We start from the raw sequence: 23066 nt of genomic DNA, 5'->3' as shown, positions 1-23066 counted from the left end.
ATTAAACACAAATCATTTTAGACAGTAAATATCATTGGTCTACTTAATGTCTAATTGACTTCTGGGTTTGAGCTATCTAAAACGGTTTCATATGTATTAAAATTCTACCTACTAGTCTTATTGTTATGAGAAATTTTCCATTCTGCAACAAACTCAATCATTTTACCAGATGTAATGATATATTTATCACTTTTTCCTTCCTTTGATTTTCCAAATACTAGATATGATTAAACTTCTAATGAATAGAGCCAAACTTCTCTGCCAGTGACTTTTATTTTGGTGATTTCTTAAATAAAAAGATAAATACTTGGAGCCCAATTTATTTTTTTAATTGAGCTTTTAAGGGTGTAGTAAGTTTGAATGATTTTACTCAGTAGAGACTGAAATATATTTTTTAATTGCAAGTTTGACATACATGTATAAGAAACCAATAAAAGTCCATATAGAATAATCTTGGCTTGATAATGCAAAATATATAGAAAGAGAAATTGGAAATCTAGGCCTGCTACTGAAGTAGAATTTGTCCTCTGAAATAAGAATTTAATTCAAGATTAATGATGCGCCCTGTACTGTGAGGCACAGTCACCAAGGAGCAACATAATGGTCATTTAGTATTTGTCATTAAGAGCTGAACAATAAAAAGGCTGAACACTGAAGAATTGATGCCTTCTAACTGTGGTGCTGGAGAAGACTCTTGGTAGTCCTTGGACATTAAGGAGATCAAACCAGTCAATCCTAAAGGAAATCAACCTCGAAGATTCACTGGAAGGACTGATGCTGAAGCTGAAGCTCCAATACTTTGGCCACCTGATGAGAAGAACTGACTCATTGGAAAAGACCCTGATTCTGGGAAAGATTGAAGGCAGGAGGGGAAGGGGATGATAGAGGATGAGATGGATGGATGGCATCACCAACTCAATGGACATGAATTTGAGCAAACTCCGGGAGATGGTGATGGACAGGGAAGCCTGGTGTGCTGCAGTTCATGGGGATGACAGAGGATGAGATGGATGGATGGCATCACCAACTCAATGGACATGAATTTGAGCAAACTCCAGGAGGTGGTGATGGACAGGGAAGCCTGGTGTGCTGCAGTTCATGGGGTCACAGAGTCGAACATGACTGAGTGGCTGAACAACAGCTACTACTTTCTTCTAAAAACAATACATGCATTAAACTTTTAGAAACTTCACAGTTTATTAGTAATCAACATATATTCAGAGAATTATAATTGTTTCTTCAAAAGTATGTGTCAAGTCCAGATTACAGGTTTGTCAAAGTGTTATGTATTAAGACCCTGACCTACATAGTAAGGTCTCAGCCTAAACTTGAACAATGACCCATAACTAACTGCATGTCCAGCTGTGACTGAATTCCCTTTTGTCTACAGTTCCTAATGCATCTGAATCAGAATTGTAAGTAACATGATGGCATAGAGCTCAAAATGTCATATGCATAAAAATGCTGAAGCAGCAATGCTCCTGGGCTCTTAGCAGGTGAATGGGAAAAAAAAAAAGAGGCCTCTTAAAAAATGTGAGAGTGTTACAGTATAGTGTGCTATCTGTATTTTTGCTTAATGTGGGGAATATCCATTTTGTCTTCATCCTTTTAATGATATGTATTGAATATTTTCCATGTGTTGGACTCAATGCCAGGTGCTGAGGGTACATAGCAAAGCAACACACTTATTCACATTCCTATGGAGTTTGCAGTCTAGGAACAAATGCTTTCTGTCAATTGCAAATTGCAGCCATGCTTGTTATAAACGGCAAAGGACTTTCTACCTAAGGAACAGATTTATAGTTTATTTCTTCTGTGGCTTCTCAAACTTTTTTCATAACGTAACCTGCAATGGGAGCAGAATACTCAAAATGTGGATGCTGTTTTAAATTATCCTTTGCTCTATTTCCAGGACATTAGTGTAAACGATTGAGCATGTATTGTTTCCATTTCCCAGTGTACTTTGTGTGCTGCCCAGTTACTCTGCAAGTTGAGAACTACAATGAGTAATTGCCCTGGTAACACTATTACATCACCAGGGCTCTGCTTTAATACCATCATTTCTTCACACATTTGTGAGTCCGGTCTTAAGATTATGCTACTGCTAGATGTGATACTTTGAAAAAGCAGAAGGCACAATTTCATCAGATTTTACACTCTAGTTGGAGAAATAGATCCCACATATACAACAAGTTATAATACTAAGTAGTAAATTCCAAAAGCCAGAAATCTCACTGTAATTGGAGACTCCACTTCCCTATGCCTCACACGCCACTGGCTGCCAAGCTGTGTCAATTCAACCTCCTCCAATGCTCTTGACATTCTTTTCCTTCTGTTCTCTGCCACTGACATCTTACAGGGCCTCACATTTCGCTTACATTATTGTAAAACTCACCCATTTGGCTTTCTTTCAGTCTGTCCTCCACAAGTCTCCTAGAGAGATCTTTTTCTAAAATGAGGAATTAACCTTCTTCAAATTCACGGTTTTCAGGATCAGATTCCAACTCCTTGACTAAACAAACTCCTTGATCCCCCAGGTCTTGGGGATCTGAGCCTTCTTTCCTGCCTCTCTTATAAGAACCTTGTGCTCTAGCTGGACTGATGACCTCAGGTAACCCCTAGCTGTCCTTCAGATTCACAACTCTGTTTTCTTACCAACTCACATCTCTGTGTCTGGAATGTAGGACTATTAACATAATCCTACACAGCCTGGCAAGACTCAGAGTAAAGAGTATCTCCTTCATGAGATTTCTTCTCTCCACCTTCATCCTCTGCAATCTAAGTCAGATATACCACCTCCATATACAGAATCCTGTCCATCCACATACCACAACACTTGTCTCGCTGTGTTATAATCACTGGTCTGCTTTTCCATCTCCTTCACTGGATTGATTATAAGGACTCTGGGGTTAGAGATTATATCTTTTAAATAAATAGAGTAGCATTATAGGAGCACAGAGGATGGATGCAATGAATGAATGGGTAAAAACAATATGTGCACAAAGTCATTATCATTTGGAAACAGGGAGAAAGGAGATACTCTGATATTATAGGAGTGACATTTAAACTTGTCCTTGAAGGATGAGCAGGTCTTTTCCAGATGAATGCATAACTTCTTTCTCATTTAACGAAGATATAAGTCTCTCATATAAACTAAGATAGTGCTAAATTAAGTACACTAGAAATTTTATTCATGTAGAAGATTAAGCCTACAATGTAGGTAATCTAGTATAACTAGCATATTTATTTGTAATATACAAGGACACATGTTTTCTATGCCTGCTTAATTAAACCATGTTGACTATACAGACATCATCCTGCTTGCCCTGAATAAACCAGTTCTAATTTTACTTTATCCATGGCTACATAAATCCAATTAAACTGCTGTTCTTACTCAGAAAGCTGCTTTCAAAATTTAATAGGGTTATTTAAGAAATAGAGTGGATTTCATGGTAACCTGCATAGTGTATGCATGAGCTAAACAAAGAAAAAGAGACAAATGCCAACCAATTCAAACTTCAGAGTTAACATTTTTTTCTGTGGCTTTTTCCCCCTTTCTTCAATATCATACATTTTAATATGATTTGGGTTTCTGCTTCTGATGATAATAAAAATAAGGTGAGTCAATTTCTGAGATTTTTGTATACTGTGAAGTCTAAAACATTAGCTTTGAAATCAACATTTATAGCTTTAAAACCTAGGGACATCTCAAATTAGAAATCAAATTTTTAATGCCTTTTAAAATCATGTAGTTTAATGAGACAACTATATCAGGAGTCATTCCTTTACATATTGCATTCTGTAATTAGGCTCTTATGGGTTATTTCAGACAGAGATAGACACCAATTAAAAACAAAATACAATTACATAGCACCAACCAGAACTCGTCACCCCTTTTCTAGCATTAATCTAGGGTCAAATAAGACTAAGACTTATAAATATACAGATTTAAAAATTACAAATATATCTTTCCATAGAATTACAGGAAGTATTGAGGGTTTTTTTCCCCTTTCATGGCTTACTTTTGATTTCAAGACTTCAGGAACTGGAGGGAGGTAATCCTCATAGGAACCATTATGAAGAAAAGATTTTTTAAATCGAATTGTAGAGTGCAGCATTCTTAAACTTTCTGTAAAAGAGGAGAAAAGAATTACCTTATGTGAACTGCAAGGTCATTTAGGAAATCTATTTGAAAGACACCTTCATCCTAATTTATTACTACGTTTTTTCTAAGATAATAACCTACTTGAATCTAACTATAAAATGAGTGAAAATTTAATCTTTCCTTGAACCATGGAGGCTATAGAGTTCATTATTTTTAAAATATTCATAGATATTCTGCTTAGAGACAAAAATATTTCCAGCAAAGGTGCTACACAGTATTGGTTCTTTGTGAACTGAATATGCTTTTATTTTGGGTATATTATTAAGCTGAAGGGTTTGAGAGAGAATAGGTTGTATAATCACTGTGATACAAATATGCCCTCCCACCCTTGATTAATTCATGACTGGTATAGAGAGATCACACTCAAATATTTGTTGTGCTATTTGCTTGCCATTAAGTCTCAAAAAAACTATTTTGGTGTAAGAATAGTGAATGTATATCTCCTACAAATAGATGTTTTATCTTTAAAAAAGAAAAAGAAATATTTGATTAAATCTAATCTTCACAGTTGTCCATGTAAGTAGAAGATGGAAAACAAACTGTGTAAGGATAGGAAGTAAAAAATAGTCTGCCACAAAAATGTCTTTATTTATGTAATTTACATCTGCTTTTGGAAGTCTTCATTATCCTTTTTATTATTTTTTGACAACTAAGATTAAAGGTATAGAAAATGTCGTGGAGAGGTATGTGAACTCCTAATTCTGGAGACATGGAAAGTTTACCTAGGTGGTCACTCTCACGTTGGGCTTCCCGGATAGCTCAATTGGTAAAGAAATTTGCCTGCAATGCAGGAGACCCTGGTTTGATTCCTGGGTCAGGAAGATAAGCTGGAGAAAGGATAGGCTACCCACTCTAGTATTCTTGGGCTTCCCTGGTGGCTCAGCTGGTAAAGAATCTGCCTGCAATGGGAGACCTGGGTTCAATCCCTGGGTTGGGAAGGTCCCCTGGAGAAGGGAAAGGCTACCCAGAATTCCATGGACTATTCATGGGGTTGCAAAGAGTCAGACACGACTGATCGACTTTCACTTACTTTCTCTCATGTTATTTCTTATATGGTTATTATACATTAAAGTTTGGCCAGGTGGCCAGGTGGTATTAGCAGCTGCAACAGGAGTAGTAATAAAATAATATGATTAGATATTACTTCATATATCAAACCACTGTAACAGATGCATATGGCAACGAAGATTTTAAAAATTTCTTCTGCTTTAAAGCAAACATAAGACTTACTATTTTAGAACAAAATTAAAAACCATGAGTAGCATTTTGACTCTTAAGAAAGGAGAGCATTACCTTTTGATCCCCTGGCTAAATTGCCAGTGACATTTCTCACACATGCCAAGTAAGGAATATAAGGACTATCTGCTGATATATTTAAGAGGGCATCTTCAAAATTTTCCAGTATTAGGAGCCTATAGAATTAGAAAAGAAGATGTAAATTAAGTCATATAGAAGTAAAGTAAAGCTATTTTGCTGAGATCCTGTGAGTCCCTGGTTGTCTGGCACCGGCTGACTTGAGCATTGAAACACTGGGAAGTAGGACATCTTCCCCCATCCAGCCCAACTGCACAATGACAGCACTACTCTGGATTCTCTGAGTATTTACCTTTTCCACAGGCACTACCTTTATATTTAGTTACTTTAATATCCAATCGTAAGTGAGCTTAAAATCATTTCTAGGCACATTTACATGAAAGAAAAATCACTGGGCTAGCATTGCCAGATAACAGACAGGGATCCCAGTTAAAACTGAATTTCAGCAAAATAACAAATAATTTTTCAGTGTAAGTATATCCCACACGTCTTGCGTGTTTCTTTCCTTTCCTTTCTCCTCTAAATCTGGCAACCCTCTCTCTGGACTTCAGCTTCCTCTTTTTTCAAATGAGAGATAGGGGGCTGGGTGATCTGCTAGGTCCCTTCCACTTATAACATTCTCTAAATAATTTAAATTCATGTAGTTGTGATTAAAAAAAAAATGGTAGAATACAACTGAATAATGTCAGTTACTTTTTTTCTTTAAGCAACCAACTCAGAGTTCCCCAGTTAACCACTTTCAGGCTTCCTTTCAAATCAACTGCATGTGAGGACATAGTCTAATATTGTTGAGGCACACCGTTGTGAGTAAATGTGTGCATGTTACACATGCCCAGTCACTTCATCTATGAGGCTGCATCTCTTGTAATTTCTTTCCTTAGTGTCTATTATTGAACTTGATGTACAGCAGAGATAGAATAAATGTCAATGGTTGATTTGGGTACCATCTATTTTGAATCAAACTGCACAGCACACAAATTAACTAGTTCTATTAGATGTTAACTTAGATTTTATTCAAATACTAATGGAAGAGACTCATCCTGGCATAGCCAGTAAACATGTAGGATGATGTTTGCACTAACATTAAAATCTCAGGGTGTTTGGATGTCCGTTAATGACACTGGATCCTTGAGGAACTTAAATAAGAAAATCCATGGCAAGAAAAGTCTCTAACTTACCAGTCAGGGCATACCTTATTGGTCAGATGGCTGACTTTCATTTAAATTTAGTCCGTACCTTTCATGTTTAGAAAAACTGCACCCATTCCTGAGCTTTCTTGCTTTTTTCAGGCACTTCTTTGACCAAAGACTCTCATCTTATTACTGCTTCTCTTTCTTTTGTGTTTGTCTTCCTCTTTGTCATAATTATTATAGCATTGAGCCATTTCCATCTTAGTGCCATGCTCAGTAGCAAACTATTTGTCTAACTTTTCAAATGAAATAGCATAAGAACTTCTTATGACAAATTTTCAAGCTTTAAATAGAAGAATGTTGAGCTAAAAGTGACCTTGAAATATCATATAAGCCATTATCTTAGTTCTATGAAGAACATCTGATTACCAAGATTTTTGAGATTATATTTAATATATACCAAAAATTAAGATATATATCTATATATCTCTATATATAGATATACATATGCCAACTGTTTTGGCATAAACATCCCAAGTATTTCTTTAAGCCATTTAATTTACATATTTTATATAAAATTTTACATACATCCTAAGAATGCTTACAAAAAAAGATGAACTTACAGATAGATGCATGCATGTGTGTTCATGTATGCACACAACAAAAAAAAGTAACTTGAGTGCAAAAGTAAGGAGGAGAAGAGCTATGAGGGAAAAAATATTTTTGAGCAGCTTTCCAAAGAAAATTCTGGACTATAAACACTTTCATCGCATGCCAAGTATTTCTACTCTGTGATTATTTTAAAGTGGGAAGGGAAAGGGAGCCCAAAGATAAGAAATCCCTTAATTTCATCAATCTCAACAAGAGCCATCTTAAAAGTAATGAATTCTTCCCAACAAATTGTCAGCTAGCTGTCAGCAACCAACTACATTTGCTGTGTAATTTTCACATCTGAAGGGCTAGCACTATCAATGCTATGGATGTCCCCAAGGCTATGATAAAGATACCCGGCTTTAGCAATAAGTATCCAGTTGTCTCAAGTCAGAGGTGTTTGTTTGTTTGTTTGTTTGTTTTTTAATATTTTGCTGGCTATATAGGGAATGTGTTTAAAAGACTTGATTATTTGGAATATGGAATCCTGTCTGGGGGAAAATTGCCCAGGGCTGCAAGACTGCTCTTGGGAGAAGCATCTGGTTCAGGCACCTTAGAGGAGAAATGTGGAAGCAGAAAGAGGAGGTGGTTGTTGATGGAAGAATTTTGCCTAGAATTACCCAGAGTTGGGAAACTTCTCACTGAATAATAGAAAGTTTATAAACAATTGTATAGATTCTATTTCAGAAAAATAAATGAATGGTTTTTGTTTCCATTTCCATTAGCCCACAAAAACATATCTTTTGGGACAAAAGTCAAATAATTTCAATAGTATAATTTATCAGGCCAAAACAACTTTTACATAACAGGTCACCTAGTCTCTAAATTTGCCTTGAACTATATGAATTTACTTCAATGAGCTTCTACAGGCAACTGCTTGAGTTTTCTACCATAACTGTTAGTTATGTAACTTTTAGTTAAGTTAGTTAGTTAAGTTAGTTAAGTAACTATTAGTTACTTCAGAGAACTGCTTATATTAATGGTCCTTAGAAGCCAACATTACTGCTGTTATTCCCACTGCCTATTCACTGTCTCAGGAATAGGTAAATATATAAACATATTTACATGAACCACAAACAGTCCAAAATTAAATAACTTATAAACAGCTTTGGCTACTTGAATACTACTGAAGCAACAAAGTTTGCATTACCTTGGGGCGTCGATTTTTAATGTCAATTTTTAAAACCTGAGATCAACAGTAATGTAAAAAGTTGGAGATTTTTACATCTTTTTTATGAAGATGAAAGACTTTGAAAAGAGTTGGAAATTGGGCCTCCAGCTAGATTTTCCTCATAGACATAAGGTGACCTATCCAGACAGAACATGTGGGATCTAGTTATGCAATCTTAGAACTGAAAACCAGATCTTCATGTCGCATTATCTAAAAGTATCACTGAATAATACCAAAAAACAAGTTTCAACTTTACTGCACTTCAACTTTAACTTTTTCTTTCGTCAGTCAACAGTTGATTTTTTCTATCCCATGGTCTTACACACTGATGAAAAGAATGATGTTTATGAATTGTGCTGCTTGCTTATTCAGTCAAGTTACTTACCAATTTAGAAACAAACCAACAAACCAACAAAGACTTACTGTGCAGCCAGGCTGCTTGGGGATAGTGACTGCTGATCTTCCTCACCCCACAAATGTGTTGTTTTGTCAGAGCCACCTAAAAAGGTAACATTTAGCATTTCATTAAAGGATTTATTTTTTTAAGTAAAAATCATCCCAGGTCAAATTTATGGGAAGAAAAGCAGACAGTCTGCAGAATTTTTCTCCAAACGACTTTACAGAGATGTCTAAGATCAGTTGGAAACATTTAAAATATTTATTTATCAATTGCCCCCCAACTGAAATAATACCAATGGTTAAGCATATGCATTTCTAACAAATTATTTCTCTGTGCATCAAACCATTACATTATTTTATCCTGTGACCTGTATGCATAGATGACTCAAATATCATGATGCAGATTGACTACCTCGGTGACTTGTTAACCAAATGAAACCAATTCCAATCTCGTGGGCTTTTTTGTTTGTTTGCCTTCAGTTGTCTAGAATGTAGCCTTAGGAAACATCTGCCATCGCTAATCTATACTTTTTATCTTTCAAAAAGCAGCCAGTGATTACAATTGAATGCAGCTGTGAATGCAAATTAGCTAATGTTTATAGAACCATTCTGAGTGGTCTCAAATAATGTGAGGTTTGGAGTGTAGCAGGCAATCACTAAGTTGTGTCTAATGGAAACCATATATGAAGATCTAATTCAACATGGAGAATTGCCCCTAGAAGTTAAATGGGTCCCTGAGTCAGCTTGCTGCATAGCATTCTATCATTGTAGGGTAAGTGTAGCTGAGAAACATTCCATATATAACACAGGGAGCGCAGCCTGGCATTCTGTGGTGACCTAGAGGGGCTGGGTGGGGGGAGGAGAGGAAGGATCCAGAGAGAGAGTATATATGTATAATTATGACTGATTCATATTGCTGTATGGCAGAAAGCAATTTTCTTCCAATTAAAAAATTTTTCAAAAATACATTTTCCTGAATAAAAAAAAAAAAAGTAAGTGCAACAACATTCACATGCAAAATTTTAAAATGGCTACTGCATAAATAAAAACCCATCAGAAATCCAACGCTTTCATTCAACTCCTTTAAGGAAACGGTATTACTTATTTCACTCTTCTCTGCAGACACTCTTAATTCCTCATAAATAATCCAGAAGTTCCAGTGCTGTTGTTTTTCAACACTGGCCTTATCATTTTCAATAGGATACTTTATTGACAGCTTTACTACTTCTCCCATTGTCTCTAGTTAGCGTGTTCTGAAGTCTTCCTAAAAGGTTGTAGCACAAAACTAGGCAGCCATCTGTACTTTTCTCACGCTGATCATTTTGTTTATTTAAATAAGCATGTGTGTAAAAGATTACAGAATTAAAAGCCTCCTTGTCTACCTTGGTATCAGTCATGTCTGAGTAATGTCTGTACCATCCCGAGTTACTTGGCAGAATGGCTTTTTCAGTTTTCCTCTCTGGCAGGAGTCCCTCTCTTCTCTGCTCAAGACAGCTAAGTATTATTGCTCTAATGCATCAGTGAGTGAAAGGACCAAGAAGATACTCAGTATAAACAAACCTAATTAATAATGGTGAAAGTGAAAAGTGAAAGTGAAGTCGCTCAGTCGTGTCCAACTCTTTGCGACCCTGTGGACTGTAGCCTACCAGGCTCCTCCATCCATGGGATTTTCCAGGCAAGAGTACTGGAGTGGGTTGCCATTTCCTTCTCCAGAGGATCTTCCCAACCCAGGGATTGAACCCAGGTCTCCCACATTGTAGGCAGACACTTTACTGTCTGAGCCACCAGGGAAGTAATAACAATTATTTATTGGCATCCATATGTAGAGTTGGAGAAGAAGGAAATAGCAACCCACTCCAGTATTCTTGCCTAGGAAAGAATCCCATGGACAGAGTCTGAGCCTGGTGGGTTACAGTCCATGGGGTCGCAAAGAGTCCAACACGACTTAGCAACTGAGCACATGTATAGAATAATCCAGGATAGGACTCTGTGAAGATTTATGCTTCTGCAGTGTAAAAGTATATAAAACCATTTTTCCAAGATCAAATCTTGCTCAATTTGAACTCCTATGAGTTCATCAGCATTTGTATACTATATGAATGAGCCCATTAGAATTTGTATACTGTATGGTTTATGGAATGTCTCTTCCTCATCAGGCTATTAAAATGAATAACTAATAGAAATTAACTTTGTATATATCAATTATAGGCTTGACCTTGATGTTAAGTATGGACTTTGCCCTCTAGGCACTTGTCCTTCTGGACTTTAAAGTATCTGAGAAGTACTGTATTGAATGGGTTTTAACGAAGTGGAAATTGTTACAGCCCTTTAAAAAGCAAGGTTTTATTTTTATTTGTAGAATTAGGCATATATAAAAATGGTGCCCAAAGACAGAGAAAGAAATCTAGTGCACAGATAACCTCTTTTCACCAGTAAACATGGCTTTTTGTTTAAAGATGTAATTTCATGTAATTTACAACTTGACAAAAGAGTAAACATCAATGAGCCAAAAAAGGTAATCTTCACCCTCAAAACTCAGTTTTATAAATGGAAATACTAAACAGTGAAGCAGGGATCTTTACTGGGTCAGAGCTGAGAATTAGATTCCTTAAAACAGGAAGTTAAGATTCCTTAAAACATCTTCTCAAGTGTTTATTAGCATCTTCGTATTGTCATGGTTGCTGAGGAGGCTTCTGGAAAAACCTTAAAGTGTGTTCAGAATCAAGGCTGAATCAAAAGTAGACATGGGGTGTGGAAGTTTGAATTATAAGTAGACATGGAGTGCAGAGAGGAATGAAGCGATGGCTACTGAAAAATGTATCATGTGGGGAGGAATCTGGCACAATGAATCACACTCTATGACTGGCTGAAAGTGGAGCCCTTCTGAGGCTTGGTGGTGGCAAGTACTTGTGTGAGATATGCTAGCAGCAAGTGTGTACATGTCTCAGATGGTAAATATGAGTAAGGCCGTTGAAAAGAGCTAAGGGACCTGGCTTTGGGCATAGACAGATCCAGGCTCTCAATCTCGGTTTAGTCACCTGCTGGATGCATAACATAGGCAAAATGCCCAGCCTCCCTTTGCCTCAGTTGTTTTGTCTGCAAAATGGGATAATAAATACCTCTTATAGAGTTGTTTTGATGATAGAACGGACTTAAGATAATAAAATATTTATCATTGACACACAAAAAAAGAACACTACCTTTTTATTTTTTCTACTTTCTTTCTTTGAAAGAAGAGAATGAGACCTTCAAAGCTATCTGAGTCCTGTCAATCATTAGAGAGGACCCAAGCGAGCAACTCTGCTATGAGTGACCATTTCACTCCAGTTTATTTGGTGTAAAGCCAAGGGAGGACATGTGTTCACAAATATTGCTAAATGCTATGAAGAGTAAGCATGGGTGGCTTGGACAATGTGGCAGGTATTTGTACTTCAAAACAAGTTTGGGTTTCCTGGAGGATTCCCAGAAATACTTGGAAGAATTTTTCAAAGGCCATGAAATTTCTGCTCAAGCACGCACGCATGCATGGGCTTGGGGTTAGTGACATAGAAACTGACCTTAATACTACTGCATTGGTATCTTTAGACTGATGAAGTCACATGTGTAGGAAATTTTTAAAAACAAATATAAACACATCTAATTCTAAAAATAAAAACACATATCCTTAATGTATTAATATTTCCTTGTCATCCTGATTATCCAGTGGCATGGTTTAACACATGTCAAAATTATTAACATAATCATAGAAATGCGGCATGGCCATTGTTAAATATTGAAAATTGAGCTATATTGTTCAATTTAGGAAAAGTGTTTTGCTGCCTCAGTTAATGAGAGGTTCTTTGGCTTCTAAGGCACTAAAGAACTTATGTCCTTTGTAACAAAAATTCCAACTTTATCCCTCTATACAATTATAAGGTGTGAGTCTGAAGATGAAAAGGAAAAGAATGGTAAGGAGAAATCTGAAGTTCTCAAGTCTTTAAAATGCAAACAGAAAAATATACAGAGGAAATAATTAGTGTTTGTTATTGTACTGTCTGCTTTTTCTGGGCTGGACCTCTTCTTAAAAGCATAAGACTTTTTTTTTTTTAACCCTAATGATCATGAAGACCATTGAATTTAATAACAATCAATCCTGCAGGCTAGTCATTAATTCTGTGACTGAAGGCATAAAAATTGTTGTAGACTAACAGAAATTGGTATCCAAGAGTATGTTAGATCCTCCTTCAAGAAGTCTTCAAAACCTTTAAAACCAGCATTTCATATGAAAATAGTTTAAGATCTTGTAATAAACAATCAGCTTGTGACCTGATTACTTATCTGTAATCTAAAAGTAAAATCTACATATTTAAAAGCTGGCAAGCTCAGTTGAGAAAGCCTATTCCTAAACTCATTCGGAAACAGTAAATACTAACCAAACATTTGACTTGTGAAGTAGGGATTTATTCCTTATAGTCCTAAATGTTTGTCTGTATATGGCTGTGTGTGTGTCTGTATCTGTGCATTTCCATGTGTGTGGTATATAAGGCTATTCTCTATAGGCAAAGATCTTTTCTGATTCACTAACACGATGCTATGGTTTGTCTTACTGGGTGGACAGTGGGTCTATATAGATCAATTCACGCTCTGATGTCCATCATGTGTTTTCAAGATGGCTGGCTGAAGGGTGAGTTTTATCCAAAGAAAGACTCATTCTGATTAAAAAGTCAAATTTTGGAAAAAAAAGGGCAAAAATGCTGCAATTCAATGTAGGCATTTGTTCAAAAAGTTGTGGTAGAAATCTACTTGTTGAGGCTTAGTCCCTTACTCTGGTATTTATTTTTTTGTACCGAGAATAAACATAGCTTTATAATATAGCTAAGAGAGACCATTTTCATAAAAATAAAAATCCTAGAAAGTCACAGCCTCTTATCCAGCCATTTCTCCTAGTCTCCACACTTTGGTTAGCTAAAGATCCAGATTTAGTGGTAACATATGTTCCCACCTAAGAATAATGTCGTGCATAAATGGTTGCTTCAGTTGCATTTTGTTTTTTACTCCTAATGGAACTGAATACAGAATTGCAATGCAGAATTGAATACAGAAAGATAGAAATATAATACCTTCAGATGGGGAGTTCAGGGTATACAGCAGATGTTTAACAGATTTATGGAGAGTTCTGAAACCTTCGTTAGTTGTGACACGTGGATAAACCTTCTGCACGACCAGCAGCACACTAACAAGTCGAAAAACAATTAAACCAGATTGCATTTCAACATTTGCAGACAGAAACAAAAGGTTATTCAAGGAGAAAATAGCTACAGTATTGAAAATTATTCTTTTAACATAAAAGACAAGATGCTGCTTTGTCATTTAATTGCTTGTTTGTCTGTTCATGCACAAAATCCCAAAAAGGATTCTTGAACCATACAGGATTCTAAAGCCTAAAAGGTCTTAAAGTAAGGAGTGAAGTTCACACACTTTTTTTGTTGCTGTTGTTGTTAAGATCTAAAAATAAGTGGTTAGAAACAGCAGTTTCCAATAAAAGGATACCTCTTTTTTTGTTTTTAAAGGAAAAAAATTAAATATTGGAAATTATTTTCATTAAACATCAAGCCCAGATAAAGGATCCACTTTCAAGAATAATTATTAATTAAGTATTTGATACTTTTGCTAAACAAATGTTAATTTTTTTAAAAAAATGGTATCTTGCCCTAATTAAAGATTGCATTCTATCCTCTAAGTAGCCCACAGGCACTGCTCCAGGGGGTAGCTCAAAATTAATACCCAGACTAATTGGCACTGTCTTCCCAGGGTTTTTATGTTACTAATAAGATGGGCAGTCTACACTGGGAATGAAAAATCAGCAAATTTACTTGTTCATGCTTGAGTTCATCCAGTATTTCCAAAAAATCAATTACCAACTTAAGAAATGCCTCTTTTTTATCCCCTTATTGTCATTAGTACATTAAAAAAATGTTAGCATTGTACAAGTATGTCTGAATTTCACAAATACTGTGAGGCTATATATATATATATATATATATATATACACATACACACACACACACACACACACACACGAGTGGTAACTTAGAACAAAAGGCTTTGTTAAGGATTTGCTATTGTGAAGTTAAATGTAGTACGTGTTAGCTAATAGCTCTTCCGTATGTATCTTAGTCAACTGAAGGCTCACATCAGCAATAGCATGTGCATATACTTTCTACAATATTTTTGGAAGTTTTAATATTTAAATTAAGATCGTTTTAATTTTAGCTCCTAGCCATGAATGACAATTATATTTAGAGAGCTAACTTTTGAATGTCCTCTAGTTTCTAGTAGGTATGTATATGGATATATAAACATATATCTATTTATTTACGGGCTTCCCTGGTGACTCAGTGGTAAAGAATCTGCTTGCAATGCAGGAACTCCAGAAAGACAAAGGTTCAATCCCTGGGTCAGGAAGATTCCCTGGAGGAGGACACGGCAACCCACTCCAGTATTCTTGCCTGGAGGATCCCATGGACAGAGGAGCCTGGCAGGCTACAGTCCACTGGGTCTCAAAGAGTCGGACATGACTGAAGCAACTTAGCATGCATATATATTTATAATTTTATTTGCTTCTCTAATAATTCCATTAAAGTCAATTCATTTGTCTTGTTATGGAACACTAAAGTTCAAAAGTTAAATAACTTACACAAGGTTAACCAGATAAATAGAGCTGGTTGTGTCTAATTTCAAAGTTTCTGCTCTTTCTCCTTTACATCTTAACTCTGGTGCTTTGCCCCAACATGGCAGAGAACAGGACAGAACATTTCTGCCCTGAGCCACAGCCATTGTTAGCTTGTTTTTCCAGCTGTGTGTTTGGCCGTGGTGGGATGGCTGAATTTTTCTCGTCTGTGCTCTGTATACATAACAGTTGCTGCCTCAGGCATTTTTATATTTACCCCAAGAATCTCCTGGTTCTCAGACTTTGAATTAATCCTGGTGAGTACAGAGACCAGGTAAACCTTCTGAGATTGGAGATTTCTGCCAGCCTTCACCCAGCTTGGCCTCTGCTTGACTCAGCTGATCTTTTGTCTCAAAGTAATACCTTCAAAGACTGGACATTTGGCAATCTCATTGTCAGCATTATTGTTATTAGTATAACTAATAAAAATGTCAGTAGATGTAATTCATCTTTTTCTATCAAAATGCGACTAAAAAAATGACACCTGACCCCTGTCCTCTATGAGATCCTTTAAACTATTGATGAAGATAATTTTACTTCACTTTATTGGTTTTGTTTTTCTGTCCTGTTCATCATATACAAATGAAAGTTATCCAAAACAAGTCTCCTTGTAAGGTAATTTAAAAAGGAGTTTTTGTGATTCATATCTAAGTATACAACTTCCTCCTCATAAATGGTGACTATTATCTATGTTTTTTCATATGCTCTTCTTGATTTTTGAGATTGCTCATTTTTGCTAACCGCTGTCATAATCTTGACATTTTGCAATCTGGTTTCGGTGACTGAACTATATAACAAGTTACAACTTTACAAAACTGCTGGAGGAAATAACAGCAATGAGTTTTTATAGGGTTTATTTGTTCATATTACTTGATCAACAAAGAGTAAGATAAACCAGTGATTTGGTGACAAAAGTCATTTGTAAAGAAGTTACCGCTTTTAGTGGCACTTTAATAATAATAGTGAAGATTTGACTTTAAAAAATGGTTGATATAAAAGGTCTTTCAAAAGAAATATAATGCAAGACATTTAATTTTAGATTTCCTAGTAGTTACATTAAAAATGTTAAAGAAACAGATGAAATTAATTTTAATAATATATTATATTTGACCCAATATATCCAAAATATTATTTCAACATCTACTCAATATAAAATATATTGTATTTTATCTTTTATTGCATTATCTTCAGATTTCAAAGTATATTTTACACTAATGAAGCATCTCAACTCAGACGCTGTTTTCACTGAAAATATTTAATCTATATTAGAATTTCATTGCAATTACCAGTGAAAAGTAGATTCACATACCCATGTTGTTTCAAATATATTAGAAGTTTTTCTAATAAAGTTTTTCTAATAAATTTAAATTAATTAAAAATAAAGTTTAAAAATTAAAAAAAAATAAACAAATAAAGTTAAAAAATTCAATTCCTTAATGATAGTAGCACACCAAGTGCTCAAAATCATGTGACACCCTGTGCACCTTAAATTTACAATATGCAACATGCCAAATTTATTAAATTAAAAAATCCCACAAATAGCTAGAGGCTATCATGTTAGAAAGAACAAGTATATACACTGGCAATAAATATTTAAATTAATTAATTAAATAATAAGTAAAAGTCAAATGCTTTAAAAAAAGTTATCCAGGTTAGAAAAAAGTCAGCTGTCATCTGCTTTATAATAATCTGAAGCTATTTCTTTTAAAAGCTGTTTTCATTATTCTGTGGAGTGGTTTACAACATTCTAATCATTACCTGAGAACATATCTATGGTATAATACAATAATTTTATTTTAAACTTTAAGGGAATTAAAACAGCCACAGTGCAATGTCCTTATGTAATTTGCTCTATCAAAATGATGTCTAATGTATTTTTAATTAATTTATTTTTGACCCAAGGGTATTTTTTTGGATCTTCCACCTTTCAGTGAGAATTATTTTATGGGAGTTTGGTTTTTATTTGTTGTTTAATAACCAAATTTCATTAAGGTATAATTCACATGATGAGTCTATTTAAGGTTATTATTCAATAAGCTTTGACAATATATACAATTATGTAATCCCCATGCTAAATAAGATATAAAATACCTTGTTTTAAGGTGATATAAAATATCACCTTAAAAAAGTTTTGTCATGCTTCCAACAGTTGCCCCAATAGCCACTGTTCTGATTTCTAACACTGTACATTAATTTTGCTAATAATACAGTATCTACACATCTAGTATGTATTCATTTTTTTTTGGTCTGGATTCTTTTGCCAGCATAATATTCATAAGATTTATATATGCTGTTGTGTGATTAAGTAATCTGTTTATTATTCTTAACTGAGTAGAATTCCAATTTTTCATCCATTCTGTTTATGGATATTTGTTTTTCTCTCAATTTTTAGCTATTGTGAATAAATCTGCTATAAGCATTAGCATACAAGTCTTCATGTGGGCATACATATGTTTTCATTTTCTTGGGTAAATAACCAGGGATAGAATGCTACACCACATGGTTCTATTTTTAGCTTCATTAGAACCTGTCACACTGTTTTCTGACATGGTTATATCATTTTACACTCTAACTTGCAATGTATGGATTCTATTTGCTTCACATTCTTGCAAGTAACTAGGGTCGCTCATCTTTTAAAACTGAACCCGTTTTAGTGAGTGTTAGTGATATCTTATTATGGTCTCAAGGGTATCTTGCTACATTGCACAATTCAAACAATTCTGTTTCTCCTTTAATCATTTACCTGTTTGTTTTCTAAAATAGAATATACAAAGGAGGAAGAGAACTAAGTGTCAAAATTCTGAGTGAGTGAAAATTTCCTGAAGAGCCAAAATGAGGACCAAATCAAATTTACTAATATCTTGCTTCTTTCATAGTTTAGTTATGACATGTTATTTATTGTGGAAAGAGCATAGGACTTGGATTCAGATTCCTTGAGTTTAGGTTCTAGCTTTATCACTTACTTACTTAGTTGTAGAATCTTGAGGAAGTCTTTTGACCTTCCTGAAGAAGTCATTTGACCTCCATGAAAGTGTGTTTTCTTTCTAATAAAATGCAGACATCTGTGGTCTCAATCTCAAAGTACTGTTATGAGAATCAACTGAAATTAAGGTACCAACATGAGGGCTTATTACAAGGTCTTTGAACAAATATAAACACTTAGAAGTTCTCCAGAGAAGATGAGAAAACTCTTTTCTGGTGATTCAGACATTAACAATAGAATCCACTGTGCTCTTAGTGACATATTAGAGAGGCATCTGGGTTCTGGAGTATAAAAACCCAGGTTCAAACTCTCTTAACATCAATTATTTAATTTTTACAACCCTCTATTATCTCATTTATGAAATAAATGATAGTCCTGTTGTTAAGTTTCAATGTGAAATATATGAAGGGTCCAGTAAAGTGTTTGGCATGTAACAGGCACTCAGTAATCACTGGTTGTTGATGCAGTTGTTTTGTTTAATGTACATTTCCAAATTAGCTAGGCATCATAGCCAAAACCTAAGTATGTGTTTATCAAATTCTAAATGCTAGCATGCTCAGATCTCTTTTATTAGGAAAACAGAATTTAAAGGGATTTCTTCTGCAAGTTTTTCAAATCTTTGTGTCATATATGTCAAATAAAGTCAACCCAATATGCAAGGTTGTTTTTTGTTACTGTGTAATACCAAAAATCCAATGAAATATTTTCATCTTGAGTATGTAAAATACTGGATGCACAGAGCCTTTTTTGTCCCTGAGTGGGACTGAGCCATTCCCATCAACCGTTGCTCTACCATCTTTTTCAGAGTTCTGGGATATCAATTGACATTACTGATGTTATGATTAGTGTTCCTCATTTCCCCATATATATGTCAATAACCCTGATGGCCACAGTGTATCTTTCTCCTTTGCTTATCCAATACCCTTATTTTCACTGCCAAAATCTGCAGTAAGTGCTGAAAGGTTATTTGCTGTGTTTAAATTAACTACTTGGCAGTGATCTTCAAGGTAACGTTAGGAAAAAAAAAAAAGACTTCGTTATGAACAGTAATTCTTACCTGTTTGCATTTCGAAGCACATCAAATAGATTGCTTAGTGTGCTGTCATTCTGGAACACATTTGGAAAACTGGAGAGAAGCTCCCACACAGCTGTCTGCTCTTGTACTTGTGAGAAAAAGGACAGCACTTTAACCATTTCCTGAAACATTGTCTTCTGGTTGTTTGGATCACTTGATAGCTTAAAAAATAAAACCACAGACAGGGTGAGACGAGACTTCAATATCTGTAACCACATGGCTGACTATCTTTGAAAACACTGAACGTCTAGATTTTCAGTTAAGTAATTCAGATTTTCATTTAGTTTGAAGTAATCTTTTACCTGGAAAAACTATAACCATTTCAAATGCTCTTACACGTAATTGAATTTTTTCCTATAATTTTAGATGTTGGCATATTTAATGTTTGGTTAACAAAACTATTTATACAAAATACTTTAAATTGGATTTTGGGAAATTAAAATTAATTTCTTAAAATAAAATTAGCTTCTGAGTAATACGTTTGTTTTTCTCTAGGACCTAGTTTAGGATATAAAGAAAAATACTCTCTATATCCATTAGTAGTGCATGCTCAGTCTCTTAGTTGTGTCTGACTCTTTGCGACCCCATGGACTATAGCCCACCAGGCTCCTCTGTCCATAGGATTCTCCAGACAAGAATATTGGAGTGGGCTGCCATTTCCTCATGCAGATCCATTAGTAGACCTTATATTATTTGCATAGAAAACCTTTAAAATTTAGGTGTTTTATGTATAAATGTGTGAATATATATACAAATATATGAAAATGTTTATTATTATAATTACACATACTTAATAAAATATTTCCAAAGTTCTGTTGCAATACAAGGAACTTTAGTTATAATAATGATCTATAGTGAATATCCTATAGTCACATCTTGTACTCTAAGCAAACAAATAAAAGAAAACCATGATCTTTACTCTTGCTCTGGATCATAGGTCCCAGATAATACCTTCAGGTATTTTCTTCATTATATTCCCACCCCAAACAATTTTCTTAATAAGCGCATTCATACTAGTAGTCAGGTTTTTGTCGGATCTTAATTCAAGGTCTTTCATGCTGAAAATGTGATTTTGAACAAGGTATTCTTAGCCACACATTCTATATGACTGCTGAGTTTGTTGAGATAGAATTTTAAGTGCTCTACATTGAATTGGCATTATTATAACAGTGTTTCTAATCCGGTTCATTTGGAAAACTCTGAGTAATGAAGAGTACTTCAGTTCAGTTCAGTTCAGTTGCTCAGTCGTGTCTGACTCTTTGCGACCCAATGGACTGCAGCTCGCCAGGCTTCCCTGTGTATCACCAACTCCCAGAGCTTGCTCAAACTCATGTCTATCAAGTCAGTGATGCCATCCAACCACCTCACCCTCTGTTGTCCTCTTCTCCTGCATCAGTGAGTCAGTTCTTCACATCAAGTGACCAAAGTATTGGAGTTTCAGCTTCAGCATCAGTCCTTACAATGAATAGTTAGGAATGATTTCCTTTAGGGTGGATTGGTTTCATCTCCTTGCAGTCCAAGGGACTCTCAAGAGTCTTCTCCAACATCACAGTTCAAAAGCATCAATTCCTCGGTGCTCAGCTTTCTTTGTGGTCCAACTCTCACATCCATACATGACTACTGGAAAAACCATAGCCTTGACAAGATGGACCTTTGTTGGCAAAGTTATGTCTCTGCTTTTTAATATGCTGTCAGGATTGGACATAGCTTTACTTTCAATGAGCAAGCATCTTTTAATTTCATGGCTGTAGTCAATATCTGCGATGATTTGGCACCCCAAAAAATAAAGTCTGTCACTGTTTCCATTGTTTCCCCATGTATTTGCCATGAAGTGATGGGACCAGATGCCATGATCTTCATCTTTTGAATGTTAAGTTTTAAGCCAACTTTTTCACTCTGTTCTTTCACTTTCATCAAGAGGCTCTTTAGCTCCTCTTTGCTTTCTGCCATAAGGGTGGTGTCATCTGCCTATCTGAGGTTATTGATATTTCTCCTGGCAATCTTGATTCCAGCTTGTGCATCATCCAGCCCAGCATTTCCCATAATGTACTCTGCCTATAAGTTACATAAGCAAGCTGACCATATACAGCCTTGACATACTCCTTTACCAATTTGGAACCAGTCCATTGTTCCATGTCTGGTTCTAACTGTTGCTTCTTGACCTGCATACAGATATCTCAAGAGGCAGGTAAAGTGGTCTGGTATTCCCATCTCCTGAAGAATTTTCCACAGTTTGTTGTGATCCACATAGTCAAAGGCATTGGTGTAGTCAATAAAGCAGAAGTAGATATTTTTCTGGAACTCTCTTGCTTTTTTGATGATCCAATGGATGTAGGCAATTTGATCTCTGGTTCTTCTGCCTGTTCTAAATCCAGCTTGAACATCTGGAAGTTCTCGGTTCATGTACTGCTGAAGCCTTGCCTGGAGAATTTTGAGCATTATTTTGCTAGCATGTAAGATGAGTATAATTGTGAGGTAATTTGAACATTCTTTGACATTGCCTTTCTTTAGGATTCAATGAAAACTGACCTTTTCCACTCTGTGGCCACTGCTGAGTTTTCCAAATTTGCTGGCATATTGAGTGCAGCACTTTCACAGCATCATCTTTCAGGATTTGAAATAGCTCAACTGGAATTCCATCACCTCCACTAGCTTTGTTCGTAGTGATGCTTCCTAAGGCCCACTTGACTTTGCTTTGCAGGATGTCTGGCTCTAGGTGAGTGATTACACATTGTGGTTATCTGAGTCATGAAGATATTTTTTGTATAGTTCTTCTGTGTATTCTTGCCACCTCTTCTTAATAAGCTCTGCTTCTTTTAGGTCCATAGCATTTCTGTCCTTTATTGTGCCCATCTTTGCATGAAATGTTCCCTTGGTATCTCTAATTTTCTTGAAGAGACCTCTAGTCTTTCCTATTCTATTGCTTTCCTCTATTTCTTTGCATTATTCACTTTTTATCTCTCCTTTGGAACTCTGCATTCAGATGGGTATATCTTTCCTTTTTTCCTCTGCCTTTAGCTTCTCTTCACAGCTATTTTTAAGGCCTCCTCGGACAACCATTTTGCCTTTTCTCATTTCTTTTTCTTGGGGATGGTCTTGATCACCACCTCCTGGAATGTCATGAACCTCAACCCATACAATAAAATTCAGAGGATCAAGGGGAAAAATGTTAGATGTGAATATGTTTAATTTATTCTCATTTATAACATTTTGAGAGAACTCAAAAATTTTGATTTTGTGAACTCTCATTGTATGTGGAATTTCATTAAAAGAAGATGATCAGTATCTTATTTTCTTACTTTCACACCATAATTTAAGACTGGCATATAAAAAAGGTCATTAGCACTTCATATTATAAAGTTCTTGTTTCTAGTGTATAGTATTTTGGAAAGTGGGATATATTGTTTCATAAAAATCAAAGTTTTAAATTAGGTTTTATCTTAGAAAAAACGTTTAAATGATTACCCAT

At 35.3% G+C, this 23066-nt stretch overlaps 1 protein-coding gene across 1 annotated transcript in view; it reads right to left on the bottom strand.

The window, feature by feature from the left end:
• The window catches only part of ABCA12 (ATP binding cassette subfamily A member 12), a 189194-nt gene that overhangs the window by 87507 nt on the left and 78621 nt on the right, over positions 1–23066 (bottom strand). The window contains exons 7-11 of the mRNA XM_043910133.1: positions 19580–19758; positions 13930–14042; positions 8855–8930; positions 5459–5577; positions 4023–4129 (exon numbers count right to left, since the gene is read on the bottom strand). Coding sequence (XP_043766068.1) covers positions 4023–4129; positions 5459–5577; positions 8855–8930; positions 13930–14042; positions 19580–19758 — 594 coding nt within the window. The remainder of the gene's footprint in view (positions 1–4022; positions 4130–5458; positions 5578–8854; positions 8931–13929; positions 14043–19579; positions 19759–23066) is intronic.

Source organism: Cervus elaphus, chromosome 8 (assembly GCF_910594005.1).
Source record: "Cervus elaphus chromosome 8, mCerEla1.1, whole genome shotgun sequence".
Taxonomy (NCBI): Eukaryota; Metazoa; Chordata; class Mammalia; order Artiodactyla; family Cervidae; genus Cervus; species Cervus elaphus.
The sequence above is the reverse complement of the archived record's forward strand: the minus strand, read 5'-3'. Positions and strand labels throughout refer to the sequence as shown.